Here is a 16,557-nt window from a genome sequence, read left to right on the forward strand (position 1 = left end):
GGCACAGGTGGGATCCGTCTTTCTATCCTGGTGTCAGTGGGGTTGGAGGAGCACTATAACACACGTGGTTTTGCTCCACAACTTCCACACTGCCACTGCAGACTCTGGGTATGTGTGAAGGGAGTTGCTGACTTCCTTAGCACCTTGTGTCGGTGGTCCTCATGCTCCTGGCACAGCTGCCTCTGAGGTTTTGGAAGCAGGACTTTGGAGGGGTTTGGCAGACATCTGTCAGGTTGTAAAAGCTTCAGTGCAGCATGGTGGTAAATTATCGTGCTGATGGAACGTGCTCCAGCATCACAGCTGGGTCAGCTCTGCGTTTGGGACTACGCACCTTGCAGTCAGCCTGAGCTGAAACCCCAGACCTGAGCACTCCCAGGATTTTCCTTTGTGGCTTCAGATAGAGGTACTTCTCATAAGGTTAGCTGAGGTGCACTTTCTGCTGTGCAACTGAGAGAGAAAGCCATGCATCAAGCTGTGCATGCTTACATGGCTTTGCCCCAGGGCTTGGGCCCTTACTTAGCAGTTACATCCTTCCCCTTCTTCCATAGAGGCGGAAGGCTCTGGAGTCCAGTGCTTCACCCTCAAAAACACTGTAATCAGCACTGTCAGCTCTTGCATTTTTATCACTGGTCTGTAGACATCCAATGCTATTTCACAAAACTCCGGTTCCTGCTGTCAAACGGTGAGATGGGAAATTCCACTCTTGGCTAAACTAATAAGTTTCTGATCTTGTGGGTTGCAGGGAAAACTAGACACCTCAAGCCTGAAAGGCCTCATGCAGCAGAAGGACAAGTTAAAGGAAGCAAGAATAATAATAAAAAAAACTCTTTGCCTTTATCATTTTAGTGAATCTTGTATTTGTAAACCAGTATCATGTGTTTCAGAGGCAAGAAGCAAGGTCTGACTCATGATGTTTGAGCACCCATGTTTGGCACTGCAAGGCAGAACATTTCTGTACCTGGGAGTGAGGATTCTGCCAACGGGGAGAACTGGGAGGGTGGCAGGATGGCCAATGCACCCTGCACTCTAGTGGCAGCCCTGACCTGGGGTCAGCTTGTGGCTCTCAGAGGAAATGCTTCCTTGCTTCCAGCCTGCCTGACATCTTGTAGAGCTTCTGTGGTACCACCTCTCTGCAAAGCATGCTGGAAGAGGAGGGATCGCCTTTGCTAATAGGTTTTTGTGTGTGTGTAAACAAAGGATGTAGGCAGCTGTGAATCTGTTTAGATCATCCATGATGCAGTCCTGCAAGGCTTACTTGTAGCTGCACTGCTATATGCGCACACAGAAAGGTTTACTGCACATCCAGAGCACGGCATGACTTCTTCAGATGCTGAAAATCATAGAATCGTAGAATCAGCCAGGTTGGAAGGGACCTCTGAGATCATCAAGTCCAACCCTTGATCCACTGCCGCCATGGTTACTAGACCATGGCACTAAGTGCCACATCCAGTCTCATCTTAAAAACCTCCAGAGACGGAGAATCCACCACTTCCCTGAGCACCCCATTCCAATGCCTGATTACCCTCTCTGCAAAGAATTTCTTCCTAATATCTAAACTAAACCTCCCCTGGCAGAGCTTAAGACCATGCCCTCTTGTCTTACTGACAGCTGTCTGGGAGAAGAGACCAACCCCCACCTGGCTACAGCCTCCTTTCAGGGAGTTGTAGAGAGTAATGAGGTCTCCCCTGAGCCTCCTCTTCTTCAGGCTGAACAACCCCAGCTCCCTCAGCCTCTCGTCATAGGACTTGTGCTTGAGTCCCTCCACCAGCCTTGTTGTTCTTCTCTGGACCTGCTCCAGCACCTCAATATCCTTCCTGAACTGAGGGGCCCAGAACTGGACGCAGTACTCAAGGTGTGGCCTCACCAGAGCTGAGTACAGGGGAAGAATCGCTTTCCTGAACCTGTTGGCCACACTGTTCCTGAGACAGGCCAGGATGCCATTGGCCTTCTTGGCCACCTGGGCACACTGCTGGATCATGTTCAGGGCAAATATGGGCATCTATCCTGTTGCAGAACAAGGTGATGGCACCCAGGTGAACTTATGGCAGAAACCTGCAAACCTGAGAGTTAATTCCAACTCTTCATTCAGCAGTTACCTTAACTAAAATGGAAGCTAATTCTAATGCCATATTCCTGTGCAGTTCAGGAGCACCTACCACACATAATGTGTCCCTAACCACAGTGTAAACATAGTAAAACAGGAGGCATGTGCCCTGCTTAGGACATGCACATCTCCCCTTATCCTCAAAATTCGGGAGATAAGTAGCAGAAACAGACAGTTAACCACTGGAGTAGCTTTCTAGTAATCAGTTTGTATCATATGCATTTGTGAATGGCTGTATTGGAACTCCATCATCTGTCTGTCCTTTCGGGAATGTGTCTTACTCTATTTTTTCCTCCTAAATCTTCCTCTCTCAGCTCTGATACCTACATACTTGCACCATAAAATTCCATGGGAAAGTCAAGCCTTTGGGCATCTCATCCCCAGTGATGTGCTTGCTGAGGTTTGCTCGTGTCACTTGCTTTTTATATTGCTTGGAGTTTGTCTGATCTGACCAGGGAGAGGAAGGATGTGCAGAATAGCTGCTCACTGTGCCGAAACCTGTAGCAATTTGCTGTGGCAGATTCCCAAAAGTATAATAAGAGCTAACACTGCAGTGGACAATCTATCTTGCAGGCGTAGTGCTGATCAGGAATCCTTTCATTTTGGCAGGAGAATTTCAAATTTTATTAGAGGTTTTCATGTTTCTTATTAATGGATCTCTGCAGTTGGCCCTCCTGGGAATTCTGCCAGAGAGCTGTGAAATTGGTCAGATTGGACAATAAACTCCTATAGCTATTGTTGGCGTGCACTGAGCTGCACATGGCAAGGGTAGTGGAATCTGTAGCAGTTACAACAATGAATATGTAGCTGGCAGCGGGCAGGGTGTAGAGCAGGGGGAGAAAGCTGGCATATAGATCTGAGAGCCAGAATGCGGCTGTGGAGCCCTCTGCAATGTGTCTGTCTTTTCACCTCTCTGAATCTGATCCTGCAAGATGCCAGCCTCCTTGGAGGGGAGGAGAGAAGTGGGCTGAAGTGCCCTCCCCTCTCACTGATTTCCAGTGCTGCTGAAATTACTCAGTCCTCCTATCATGATAGGATGGGCGGATGATTTGAGGCGGGATCATCAGACTGTGCTGCTGCTTCTGCCCGGTAACTTCTGCCCAGACATAAAGAGCTGTGTATCAGGCTCAACTCTTTGAATACTGCATTAACAGCTACATGCCGGGCAGGGCAGCAGTGTCCGAAGGAGGGGGAGACACAATTTTTTTACCACGCAGATAAATGTGAGAATTTACTGGTAATACCTGGAGCTGGAAGGTGAAAGTTGAGAAGTCTTAGTAATCTGTGTGTTATTAGAACTTGGGATCAAAGGAGCCTTTTGACAGTAAGTGACTGGTTTGATTTGAATATCCTCGAAGTTGGAGACTGACAGCTGCCCCTCCTTGCAATAAGGCAAGCAGGCAGATGGCCCCAACCCTTCTCCTGGTGGCACATGTTGGTGTGAGCTTGCTGGCAACTGCAGGAAAGTCAGGGACCAGAGAGGATGGGGGACCAGATTTTTTAAGGAGTTTTAGAGACACAAAAAATTATGTTAGCTGCATCACGGGACTGCAAAAAGCGCCTGAGTTTTGGTGGCAAAGTCCCACTGTTTGCATAGCCGGGTGCTGCTGTGGTTTGCAAGCCTAGCCCAAACTTCTCTGCACCCCAAGACTCAGTCCTGGGTGCACATCACTGTGTGTTTGGAGGCTTGCATTGCTGGTTTTACCTTTGCTGCAGTGAACTCCAGATAAATAAAGAAGGTCAACTCCTCAAGCTGTAACCCAGTATCCTCTCCAGAGTTTTAAATTTATTTGATGAAATACATAGAAAAACACTGTTTGTGGAAACATAGTAAGATTTAAAGTGCCTTACAGAGAGACGCTGGAGTTTTGCATGAAAATGCACATCCTGAGCTCCAGTGAGCAATCCCTCTGGGACCAGAGCAAGCCCAGATGGTGACTCCTCCAAGTCATTATTTTTCTGCCTTAAGCCTTTCCAGGAATTGGAGTGTGGGCAGGCTGCCAGCGGACACTGGCTGTCCAGACACTTTAGCAATGTTCCGTGTGTACTCACTGCCAGAGATACCAAAGTCCAGCTGCTCTCCCTGATCTCTTTGTCCCCTTTACCTTCCCAGCCATAATTACACATGCCTGCACGCACGCACACACTTGTGTGACACACACACATACAAAGCAGAAGCAAAAAATCACCTGGTGTTTGCTGCTTGTTTGCATATCTTGCAAATCGTGATTGACAGCTCTGAAGTTAAAGAGAAGGGATATCTCCAGAGTTGGAAAAATGACTTGAATCCAAAAAAAAGAGCATACAAATAACAAACCCTGCGGCACACCACAGAAGGCAGGCGTTTGTCTTTCTAGGACAGCCAGCAAAAAATTGTTTTACCAGGTCTTGTACCTCTTGCCTTTGAGACACTCTTGTTTGGGTTGTCTCCCTTTCATGCTTCCCTAGCAAAATCAGTCCTGTCTTATCTTTACTGTTGCTGGAACTTGAATTATGCTGAAAAGTTATCATTTTACTTTTAAGTCTTGAAGAAGAAGTAGGCTGTTTTATGCTGCACATTTGCATTTTTTGCAAATCCAGTCCTGTGTCTGTTAGGAGTTCAAAGTCTCACTGTGAAGTGCTTGGGCTTGGAAAAGTGGGGCAGTATTCACTGCTCTATGGCTGTCTCATCCTTTGTCTCTGTTAAATTTGTTTATTCCTCCTGTGTTCTCCAGGAGGTTTTGGGCAGCCCTTTTGTTACCGGTGATGATGAAGTCAGTCATATGAAAGACTTATGCTGAAAAAAAAAAAAAAAAGACCCAAAAGATTTAGTATTTGGTATTTTTGAAGGATGCTAGTTTTGACACTGGAGGCCACCCAAAACTCAGTGGTTCAATACTATTTAGCAGAACAAAACCTTTGCTTCAGCTCCTGCAGAATGAAACTTTGCCACATTTCATTGAGCTTCATTGTAGTACTTTTGATGCGGAGAAGCTGAACCCAGATGCATCGGACTTTTGGAACCACTAGCTTTGGGGAGCTTGGTTTATCCATCACAGTAAAAGAGACTGGCCCTATTTGGTTCCATATACAAGCTCCTTCCTCTGTTGCAGGCAGAGAAGCCAGCCCTCTGCTCCCAGCTTTTCCCCGTGGGAGTGTATTTAAATGCTGGGTGTGCAGCTCATGTCCATATCCAGGAGAGACTGGATGATGGTCCAAGCCCAGCATGAGCTCCCAGTGGCAAGGGGAGCAGGACGAGCACCCCATGTTAAGGGCAGCGTCCTGAGCAGCCGCCCTGGTCAGGATCTGCTGACTTACCTACCAAAGCTGACTGCCCAGGGCAGAAGGCTACAGTGAGCTAAAGTTAACCAAGGATGACTGCGCAAATGTGAGCTCGGTGATTTTATTTTTAGTCAAACTTAAAAAGAAAAATCCGTAAGTCATATGTAATATAATAATTTTAGCTGTTGCCAAGACACGCTGAGCAACTGCTAGGAGGAGGGGGAAGACCCATGCTGATCTAGCGGGGACCCTGTCTCCTGGCTGCCCTCATCTGGCCGCGGTCGCAGTGCTGAGGTGGCGGTGCTGACAGATGGGGCAGGTCAGGACAGCGGTGCCCAGCCATGGCTCAGCGGGCACCGCTGCCGCCGGGCTACCATGCTCAAGGAAGGCATCACTGGCCTTTGCTCATCTGAAGCTGCCCCAAGTCCTTTCATCCTCCCTATTGCCTCAAAGCCAGGGAATCCACCCTGAAACAGTGCTTTACTCCCCTCCCCTGGCTCTGGCTATTGGTGTTTCATTACTGTTTATCAATATTTAAAGACTGGGATAATTAACTTAAGACTGATTGTATCAAACCATTAGAACGTTTGGACTTCTCCTGCAGGCTTACAGCAGCTTGGAGGACCATAAATGTAAAGAGTGCTCTTAAAGATAGGTTTAATCTTAGTCTAGTGTGTCTTCAAAGTACTTCATACACATATAAACATTAGCCTTATTGTTCATTAGAAGCGAGGCAGCAGGGAAAGAAATCTCCCAAAGGAATATTACTTGCCATAAGATAAGTATCGTTACTGCTGCTCAGCATTCCCTTTAAAGTGGGCTGTATCCTACTTCCATCTTCTTTCACATCCGCTCTTAATTCTTTCTCCATTTTTCCTACGTGTAATGCATGCTTTTCTTGTTAAGCTGCCGGTCATGCGAGGTTTCTCAGCACTCATTCTTGCATAACTTTCAAAACAGCCAGAAATGCAGATGACAGGTGGTGGCTGGACAGGGGCTGGGGAGAAGTTTCAGTCTCCATGACGTTTGTTGTGGGACAAGGCAAGGTAGGTTTCAGGAAGACAGAGGGACACTGACAGCTCCTTTTGCCTTTTTTCAAAGCATGATGTGTTTTAGATACGGTATGTTCTTTAGCAGATAGTAGAAGAGTTAGGAAGACTTGCTTTTGGGTGAATTAGGGGATGCAGAGCAGAGAAAGCAACTGTTTTGCTCCAATAGCAAAATCAGCTGAATATAAAACTGTGAGCTTTTACAGTGGTGGGGGCTTCTGGTTTGGATCTGGAAACCCAAATATGCTTTTGAGGCAGCCCCAGGGCTGAGTTTGCTCAGCGTTTGGAGCTGTGGACGTGGCTGTGAGTGTGGTACCCACAGACTCTCTGGTCCGGCAGTCACTACAAAAAAGGATGGATTGGATCCTGCCAGAGATGGAGATGATGCCAGCACCTGGCTCTGGCCAACCTGTGGGTGGCAGGAAGCATCTCCTAACACAGAGTCCTGCCTGGATACCTGGATGTGCAGTGTCAGTAGCAGAGGGAGTTCAAAGCGCTGGGTCAAAAAAAAGCCCCACACATCAAAAACCTGGCTCAGAGCCATATCTGGCTCTGTGCTGCTGCTGTAAATAGATCGCAGGGCTGAGGTTCATTGCCAGACTGGTGTATGAAGGGCACGTGTGCCTGTAATGAGCTGTGGTATGGCAGGGGGGCAGGGAGGCAGCTGCTGCCTCCACAGCCCTACGGGGTGTGATGTGAAGTCACCCTGTGGGTGACTCTGGCATTCAAGTGTTTAGAAGTGACCCGCCACCTTCCCTCTGCACCACTAATAGCTACTTGTTGCTAACGTAAATATTTTGTGTGTGGCTGTTCCTCAGGGCTCCCTGCCTCACTCCTGTGTTTTTTAGGACACGGTAGGGTGAAGGCATTGTGCTCATTGCAGGGGAAGGAGAGTCTGGAAGAACAAACCAGGCACCACAGACAGATGGAGGGTTTTCCCAGAGGAAGGAGAAAGGGCCTTGGGAAATAAACGACTGCTGCTGAATGTGGCAGTTATGGCCAGGGAGTTTCTGATCTGCCTAAAGTTTTAAACGTTTTCTTGATGCATTAGCAGACATGCCCAGGATTTTTGCTGCTTCTTACCGAGCAGCTGTCAACTGCCCCTTGACGTAAGAGTGGCAATGCCTGACCATTTGATTCTTTTTTTCCGGAGGTTTTTTTCCCTCGTTTGCTCTTTCGGAGTGTCTGCTCATTTGTTTTCATTTCTCAGTGCTGACAATGTGACTCCCCCCTCCCTTGCCCACCCTCTCATTGCAGAATCCAGAGGAGCTGTCGGAGGATCGTGCTCACAGGGAGATGATTCCTCATGAAGTCACTGGATCCCTTGCAGAAATCAAATGTGACTTTCCATTTATCAGACTGAAATCAGAGCCAGACAGACAGTGAAGCAAGCACAGTGGAGGGGAGACGGCGAAAGATGAAATCCAACCAAGAGCGGAGCAATGAATGCCTGCCACCTAAGAAGCGAGAAATCCCTGCCACCAGCCTGCCTTCAGAGGTGAAGCCGGTCCTGCCAAACGAAAACCACCGTGCAGATAACCTAGCATGGCTCCCCACAACACCCAGTGGCCAGGGCAGCCTGGGGAGCCGGCATCGGCCCGGGGGGACGTCATCAGTGGAGGCAGGCTTGCCGCAGGGTTTGCACAAGTCACTGTCTGCAGGGCTGGACTATTCCCCGCCGAGTGCGCCCAGGTCCGTTCCAGTCTCCACCACTCTTCCCACGGTGTACTCGCCCGCCCTCTCCCAGTCAGGGACCCCTGTTTCCCCCGTGCAGTACACACACCTGCAACATACCTTCCAATTCGTCGGGCCCCAGTACAGTGGATCGTATACCGGATTCATCCCCTCACAGCTGATTTCCCCAACAGCCAATTCTGCGACTGGCGCCGTGGCAGCAGCCACAGCCGTTGCAACCACTCCATCCCAGCGGTCCCAGCTGGAGGCTTATTCCACTTTGCTGGCCAGCATGAGCGGCTTAAGCCAGCAGGGGCACAAAGTTGAGCCGCACCTGGTCAGGACACCTGGACTGATTGCTGCTGGGTCTCCTCCACCCACCCAGCAGAACCAGTATGTCCACATTTCCAGCTCTTCCCAGAGCACTGTCAGAAATGTCTCTCCTCCAACCATCCCAGTCCCCCTGCACCCACATCAGACAGTGATCCCGCACACCCTCACCCTCGGCCCTTCCTCTCAAGTGGTGGTGCAGTACACAGACTCGGGGGGCCACTTTGTCACCAGGGATACCCCCAAGAAACCCGAGAGCAGCCGGCTGCAGGCAATGCAGGCCAAGGAGGTACTGAACGGCGAGATAGAGAAGAGCCGAAGGTATGGCATTTCGCCTTCTGCCGACCTGGGTCTAGTCAAAGCAGGCAATAAACCAGCTCCCCATCATTACGAGACCAGGCACGTGGTGGTCCACTCGAGCCCCGCTGAGTATGGTGCGCGGGATTCCTCAGGTGTCCGAGCCTCTGTCATGGTGGTCCCCAACAGCAGCACGCCCACGGCAGACATGGAGGTGCAGCAGACCACCAACCGTGAGACCTCTCCTTCAACCCTCAATGACAAGGGAAGCTTGCACTTAGGAAAGCCAACCCACCGGTCCTATGCCTTGTCTCCACAGCAGGCTCTGGGCCATGAGGGGGTGAAGGCAGTGGCCACACTGTCCCCTCACACTGTCATTCAGACCACCCACAGCGCCTCTGAGCAACTCCCTGTTGGGCTGCCAGCGACAGCTTTCTACGCCGGGACCCAGCCGCCGGTGATTGGCTACCTGAGCGGTCAGCAGCAAGCCATTGGGTACCCCAGCAGCCTGCCGCAGCACCTGGTGATCCCTGGCACCCAGTCCCTGCTGATACCGGTTGGTAGTGCGGACGTCGAGCCGTCAGGAGTCACGCCCGCGATCGTCACGTCGTCTCCTCAGTTTGCAGCAGTGCCTCACACGTTCGTCACCACCGCCGTCCCCAAGAGCGAGAACTTCAGCGCAGAGCCCCTCACCACCCAGCCTGCCTACCAGGCCACCATGGTGCAGGCGCAGATCCACCTGCCTGTGGTGCAGTCCATCGCCTCCCCTGCTGCCGCACCTCCCACGCTGCCCCCTTACTTCATGAAGGGGTCGATCATTCAGCTGGCCAACGGGGAGCTGAAGAAAGTAGAGGACTTGAAAACAGAAGACTTCATACAGAGCGCGGAAATTAGCAACGACCTGAAAATAGACTCCAGCACTGTGGAGAGGATTGAAGAGAGCCATAACCCAGGCATTGCCGTGATACAGTTTGCAGTTGGGGAGCATCGAGCACAGGTAATGGCAGCACACGGTGGGGTGGGGGCATTGGACTGGGATGCATGCTGTGGCCCCCTGGGCAACAACACATCTCATTTGCTTTGGATCCACTTGGGGTTGGTTCTTATCCATCCCTGAGACAAACTGTGAACCAAAAATCATCCCACTCACCATGCTGGGAGAGCCATCGGAGTCACACTGATGATAAATGTAGTCTTTTGGATATAAAATAGGTCTTTTTTTTATAGCTGGAGAACTCACAGGAAGACTTACATGGTTATCATGGGTTTTGATTAAATACAAAATGGTATAAGCAGTATAAGAGGTTACATTTTTCATTTTGGTAGGTGATTTTTACTGTCCAGGTTAGATTCACCTCAAAACCTACCCTAGAGTGATAGGTAGGCCACAAGGCAGTGAATTTCCATGGCTTGAAAACTTGGAGATGCCTGGGAATGGCTCTCATACATAAGTTATTGAAATGCACTGCAGAGCATTACTGAGGCTTTGGTTGCAGGTGGTTTTAACACTGCGTGGCTCACGTAAGTTCTGTGATCAAGGGAAATTTGGAAAGAAAAACCATCTATGTGTCTGGGTACGCTGTGCTTCTGACCTTTATATCTCGGTTTGCAATGCAGGAAGAAAACTTGTAACTTTCCAGAGGTTAAGAATGAGTACATATTGATCTTAAGGCATTATCCCAATGCTGTCTTTTTTCTAAGCAATTTAGGCACTGGAAAGTTCAGATATACTGTGTGTAGTTTGCTTCCTAGAGGTACTCTGTTCGAATAATACTGTTGCAAGTCTTTTTGGTTGGTCGGAGTGCTGGGAACTGCAGCATCTGCACCACTGATGCTGCACCCTCAGCACGGGAGAACCAGAACAAGAGATGGGGAGAGAGGAACTGGACACGAACATGTAGTAACACACATCAGGCTGACAGTTTGGAGAAGAAAAACAAACAGCAATGGTACCACAGAGCAGATCACACAGAAGATTTCTTACAGTCACAGCAGTCTCCAGCCTGTCCTTCCCCAGTTTCATAGACATGGTAAATTACTACATATGGCAGGTCCTCTTTCTTCTGTCAAACATACAGATTCCCTCTGTGGGTTTGTTCTTGCATCTGCGCAGCTGATAGAAGTTGGGCCTCTGGTGCTTCAGTATAAAGACACTCGATTTTTTTTCCTCACTGCTTGACTGTATTTTGGCTCTTCTCAGGCTTTAGGATTTGAGGAACTGTCCTTGGATCAGGACCAGTTACTATAATTTGTCCGGTGCCTTGAATAATGAGATTTCAAAAGAAGCAGTCTCTCTTCTACAATTTTCATCTTGCTAACATTTCTCTCCCTGCAGCCAGGCCATGGGTCTCTGCACCAGCAGAAGAGGTACAAATTAGCAGGTAGCATTTATGTCATGTGTCATTCACAGATCTGTCAATGCAGGTGATGTGCTGTAGTCCTGGGCACCAGGAAGAGCTGCGCCTTTGCAGGGAGTGGAGTGCCATCCTCTGGCAGAAAGCAAGCGAGTCTGAGGCTGTACAAATCCAGGGCCTGGCACACAGGTCTCACTCAGCAAAGTGTCACCTTACAGAGAAGCCTATCAGGAGCAGGCTGACATCAATGCAGCCAAAATACTCCCCAGCTGTATTTCCCACTGGGGATGCTTCCAGAATGGAGGGCGAGTCACGTAGAGATATGATTAGAAACGGGGGTTTAATTTAGGTTTCCTGCTGATTCCAGGACTTGGGTCTCTTCCCAGATCAGCTGTGTCCCTGCATAGCAGGGATGGCTCTGCTCGTTTTCCCTTGCCTGGGTTGAGAGAGGTGGAGAGAGAGAGAGAGAGAGAGAGAGAGAGAGAGAGAGAGAGTTTCTCTGTGCTTGAAGTCTCTGTGACCTCACCCTCAGCCTGTTGTGGCTCTGTGAAAGCATTCAGACTTATTTGCAGGTGTGCAGCAGTCATTACTTGTAGAAAATTGCCTTGAGTGAAGAAGGCTTAGTCTGCTCACTGAAAGAACAGTATTTAGTCACGCTGCTCTGAGCAGTGGCACTGTGGTGCTGCTGCACTGAATATATGTCTTGACTCCAGAGTGCTAGGGAGATATATCTGCGTGTGTAGCGTAGCTTCACAAAGTATTTTATTACAATTAAGTTTCAGTTGCATACATGCTTTTGGAAGAAGAGAGCTTTTCAAGTGGTATTATCAAGGGAGTGTAAGTTGTAAAGAGTAAGTGCCATACAAAAATAGTGTTGTTATCATTAGCTTTGGCTCACTTACTCCTCCCAGGGATCTCTGGGAAGTCATTATAATATTGATGAATCCGTATTTTCAGACTCTGAGCAAACATTAGCTAATTTTCTCACCAATTGAAGGACAGAGGTAGGAGGTTATTTTCAGCTGAGCATATACAACTGTAATGTAAACAGGGAGGCACCATGCAGCTGCTGTTGTATGGTATCAGTGCAAGCCCGCAGCTGCCCCTGCCCAGCACGGCACTGAGGCAGAAAGAGGTCGTTCTCCCTCCTTTCCCAGTCCTCCAATCACCTGGCAAATCCAACCCTTTCCTGGGTATGAAAACCTAGAGGAAAATTAACCCACCTAAAGGCCTTAATAAATGAACTAACTGGCCCTAGAGGGATGGTAGGTTTCCATTTCACAGCATCCCGGCTCTGGATTAGGAAGAAGTCAAGTAAGTATCAGCTGGCCAGAACCTAAAGTTCAGCTGTTACTCCTCTGCATTTAAGCTGCCTGAAAGAGAAGACCAGTGGATATGCATGTCTTTGCAATTCCACATATTATTATAATAAGACTTTCATCGTTATTACCTGTCCTTTCTTTGTCTGCCAGGAGCAAGCAGAAGCTGGAAATTCACCCCCATTGATATTAAGGTCAAAACACACAGGCAAAGAAAAATAAGTTCTCTGAAATGCTGCATTTCAGTTCCTAATCATTCCTAAAATATAGTTTAAAAAGAAAATACGAACATGCAGTTTTTAATTTTCCTTTTTTAAAAAAAACAGAATCATAACCTCTAGAGATCAAAAACTCCTATTAGAGCATGTAGTTAGTAGCTCTAACTAGTCTGGTTTACTTTAGTGTATATTTTTTTAGACTGTCATAGTTTAGTTATCCCCTTACATCCCCGCATGCCCACAAACCAATTACTTTTTCTTTGAGCTCTTTTTTTCATTATCTTTGGCACTGTAACAGCACAGAAAGAGAGATGTTGACTCAGTTCTCTGCTGCAGATGGACATCTTTCCCAGCCTTCTCATCATGTGATCTCTGTGTCCCCTGGTCATGGGACAGTAAATCCTTGTGTCTCCAAGTGACGGGGTGGCTGTGGTCTGTCTTCAGATGCATGTTACTGAATTCTGGGTGTGCAGCAGATGATAAAGCTCATGTGATAAAGTTGACAGCCCGTGGCCTTCTGGACAAGAGGTGGCTTCTCTTGAGAAATGATGGGATTGCGTGACTGTGGAGGGCAGTAGCCCCCAACACTGAAGCCCTGACTGCCTTTGTTACAGTAACAGTGTACTGAAGCAGGGCTAGGTGCAGCTCTGGGGGGATGCTCAGTCAGACCAGGTGTCATGGCGAGTGGTTCCTGTGGCACGAGGTGCTGCCCACAGCCCCATAAATCTCTCACAGGAAATCCACTCTTGTGAAGGCAGTGGAAGTTTTTTTGGGGATGGGGGGAACATTAGCAGTCCCACAGTTACTGAACAGGGGAGGCCGTGTGGGAGCATGGCACTGCAGAGACTTCTCTCTATGAGAAGGCGAGCTTCTATTCCATGGAACTGCCCAGTTGTTTTTTGGGCCCGAGGAGTCTTTCAGCACCCGCAGCAAAGCCTTCAGCAGAGAGCTCTGCTGCTTAATTGCACATTGTTTCCAGAACCACTTCCTTCTCTTTGTTTCCAGCCTGCCACTCCTAGTTTCATCACATTTTAATAATATTATGGAGAAAAACACTTAATTGGAAAATGTATGTTTACATTTATTAAAATACAGTTCACATGAAACACTTTCATTAGGCACTTTTTGCTTTAGTGCTTGTTATTTTGATTGCATCAGTGAGGCCCAAGACTAAAGTTGTTGGTGTTTCTAAATGATGAGAAGGGTATTTTCTGGGCATTAGATCTTACAGCTCCTAGCTGTCTGAATTGCCTGCCTTGCCTACTGAGTTTGGCTGAGAAATAAAATTATAAAGGGTTATAGAAAGTTTCAGATATTCAGTGGCTGCTGTAGAAGAGTTTTGGGTGTTTTCACTAGTCAGTGTTAAAACTAGAAATATAAATGTAGCTTGCAGTAGAGTCTCAGTGTACTTCAAGAAAGACCGACATGTTGGTTTCTTGCTTTATCATCTTAGTAGTGGGTAAACAAGTTCCAAATTTCTTTCTCTCCTACAATAACCATGACAAGATATTAGGGGAGGAAGCTTTTAAAATTATTTTTTTGTGTTTTAATGCAGTGGTCAGAAAAAAATTATGTGGGGGTGTTTTTACTGAAATGTCACACTTAAAAGGTCCTTGACTACTCTAGCTTGTAGAGAATGGTTACCTCAAATCCCTCATTAGCTGAATCCAGAAGCAGCTAGATAAAACAGGACTTGATAATCCATGAGGGAGCCCATTTCAAATCAGTCGTGGTACATGCACACCGTGACCAGATCATGGAGATTCTGGCATTTCATTTTTATTTTTATTGTGTTATTCATGATCACCACCAATTTATTTCAGTGATTGACAGTTCAGCCAAGTGTTTTGGATGTTACATTAAAAAAACCCCAAAGCATGATGTTGCGGTGCGGTGGAAGTGTGTTCACATCAAGAGGAACTTGGGTGTCGATGAGGAACATCAAGAGGAACTTGTGTGTTGGTGAGGGTGATGCACACAAGCATGTATGATTCCCAGATATACAAATAGCTTTTAACAAGGACAGGAAAGTAGAAAAAGAAAGAAAAAACAATGCAGCAGGTAGGAGGGAAGGAAGAAAGAAAGAGGAGAGAAATAGCAATATAAAGGAGAAAGCTGTGTCCACCAGATAAACCATGCCTGGAGAAAAGCCTACAGCTCTTGTGCAGACAGAAGTTTCCATTTAAGTCCACGTGAGATGCTGGATACTCACTACTTCTCCAAGTTAGACCCCAGCCAGACTGAGATGCATATATATATGAAACAGGATCCCAAACCCTGGCCAAATATTTCTGCAAAAACTGGTGCTCGTGTGTTTCTATCCAGCATCACAAAGAGATGGGGTTTTCAGGGTTACCTCTCCCACTTTCTCCATAATTCAAAGTTTAAACCAGGCCTATAGTCAGGTCCCTTTTCACTGTTGCCACATGCATAGCTGGTTGTTGTCAAACAGGTCTGGTCAAAAAAGGTTTAATATGCTTAAATTTGATGCAGTGTGGGGTATCTTAGACCTCTAAACTGCTCCTTTTGAAATTCCTTCTACATTGGCTTACTATTTTGGGCAGGTGGAGTGGTAGGATAATAGATGCACTGTTGTTTGTTGGCCTAGTTGCAGAAGTACATAGCATATATTTATAGACTTGATAAGGTTTTTTCCAACAGAATCAACCATCTCATAAACTGCAGTTGGCTGCTGGTGCATGCATGGCATGGGCTTAACCAATCAAAGGCACCATCAACATCCAATGGGAATCATTGATTTCCTGTTTCTGCAGCCTCTGTCTCTGAGCTGTAGGACACTCCTGATCAAGATTTCCTGCCCCAAAGGGCTGTGGAGCTGGTGGGCTGTGAGGGGGCCTACCTTGGGCCCTGATTGGAGGGCACCTCCGAGGGTAGCAGCACTAGCAGGGAAGTGGCAGGGCTGCTGGGTGATGTACTGTCAGAGTTCAACCTCTTCTGTGAGACAGGCCATGCAACTTCATCCCAAGGTTCACACTTAATATTATGAACAGATGTGTTGGGACACTGGAGTGCAGTGTGCATCTCCGGCTGCTTCTATTCCTTAATGTTGAAAAGTATTTTTAACGATACAAAGCCATGCTGGGTATGACAGCATTACTCATTTCCAAAGGTGAGAGGTGGTTTCGCAAGCCTTGTGTGATGTTCCTTTCAAGTGAGTCCACGATCCTGGAGAGGGAAGGGTCTCCAGGCAGCTGGTATACTACACTCCTCCTGAATGGCTCAGAAATGGGGTGAGCACATGTATTCAGGTGTTTTTCTGCCCTTTCGCCCCTACCAAATAAGGGTTATCGAATCCAAGTGGCATCCTGCCCCCATGCCTGAGAAGAGCTCCAGAGGACATGAGGCCCTTGGGAGCAGAGCAGGGGATATCTGTTGTCAGCATAAGCCACCCTCTTACAGTTGCAGACCTCACTGGTGTTACACACAGCAGTTAAAAATGTGCCAAATTTTAAAGAAGTATTAGTCAGAATTTCCTGCCCTCTTTGTGGTGTGCTGAGGGTGCGGGTTCAGCCCTGTGGGTTGTGAATCACATGAGCCCACATGAAGTGTTTGAGCCTATAGATGCAGCACCACACGTGAGTGCTGGACTGCTGCCATATGCAAAGATAAGTCAGTATTTAGGTGTTTCATCACATTGGGACCTCAAGGCCCAGCACTTGCAAGGTCAGGGAGGAGTGGGCACCTGTTGTTGGTCTGTTTTGGCTATGGCAGCTCCTTGTAAGATGGTTAGATAGGATTCCTAACTGGATGTGTTTTTTAAAGTGGGGAAAAGGGGACACAGTGCAGAAAAGGAGACACAGTGCAGGAACTGGAGGAGGAGGAGAGATGATCCTCTCCCTGAGGGAGTGCAGGAGGTGAACTCAGCTGCAGAGTAGAAGACCAGATGTGAGAAGGGAAGAAACTGGACTGGTAACAGGACTGCTCAGGGAA

General features: G+C 47.8%; 1 protein-coding gene across 22 annotated transcripts in view; it reads left to right on the top strand.

Moving 5' to 3' along the window:
• Nucleotides 1-16,557, top strand: part of ATXN1 (ataxin 1) — a 348,923-nt gene that overhangs the window by 323,226 nt on the left and 9,140 nt on the right. For all 22 annotated transcript variants that reach the window (XM_064664937.1, XM_064664953.1, XM_064664968.1 and 19 more), the window contains one exon: nt 7,672-9,712. In XM_064664937.1, coding sequence (XP_064521007.1) covers nt 7,832-9,712 — 1,881 coding nt within the window. In that variant the 5' untranslated portion in view covers nt 7,672-7,831. The remainder of the gene's footprint in view (nt 1-7,671; nt 9,713-16,557) is intronic.

The sequence above is a fragment of the Pseudopipra pipra genome, chromosome 1, assembly GCF_036250125.1.
Source record: "Pseudopipra pipra isolate bDixPip1 chromosome 1, bDixPip1.hap1, whole genome shotgun sequence".
In the NCBI taxonomy this organism is placed as follows: Eukaryota; Metazoa; Chordata; class Aves; order Passeriformes; family Pipridae; genus Pseudopipra; species Pseudopipra pipra.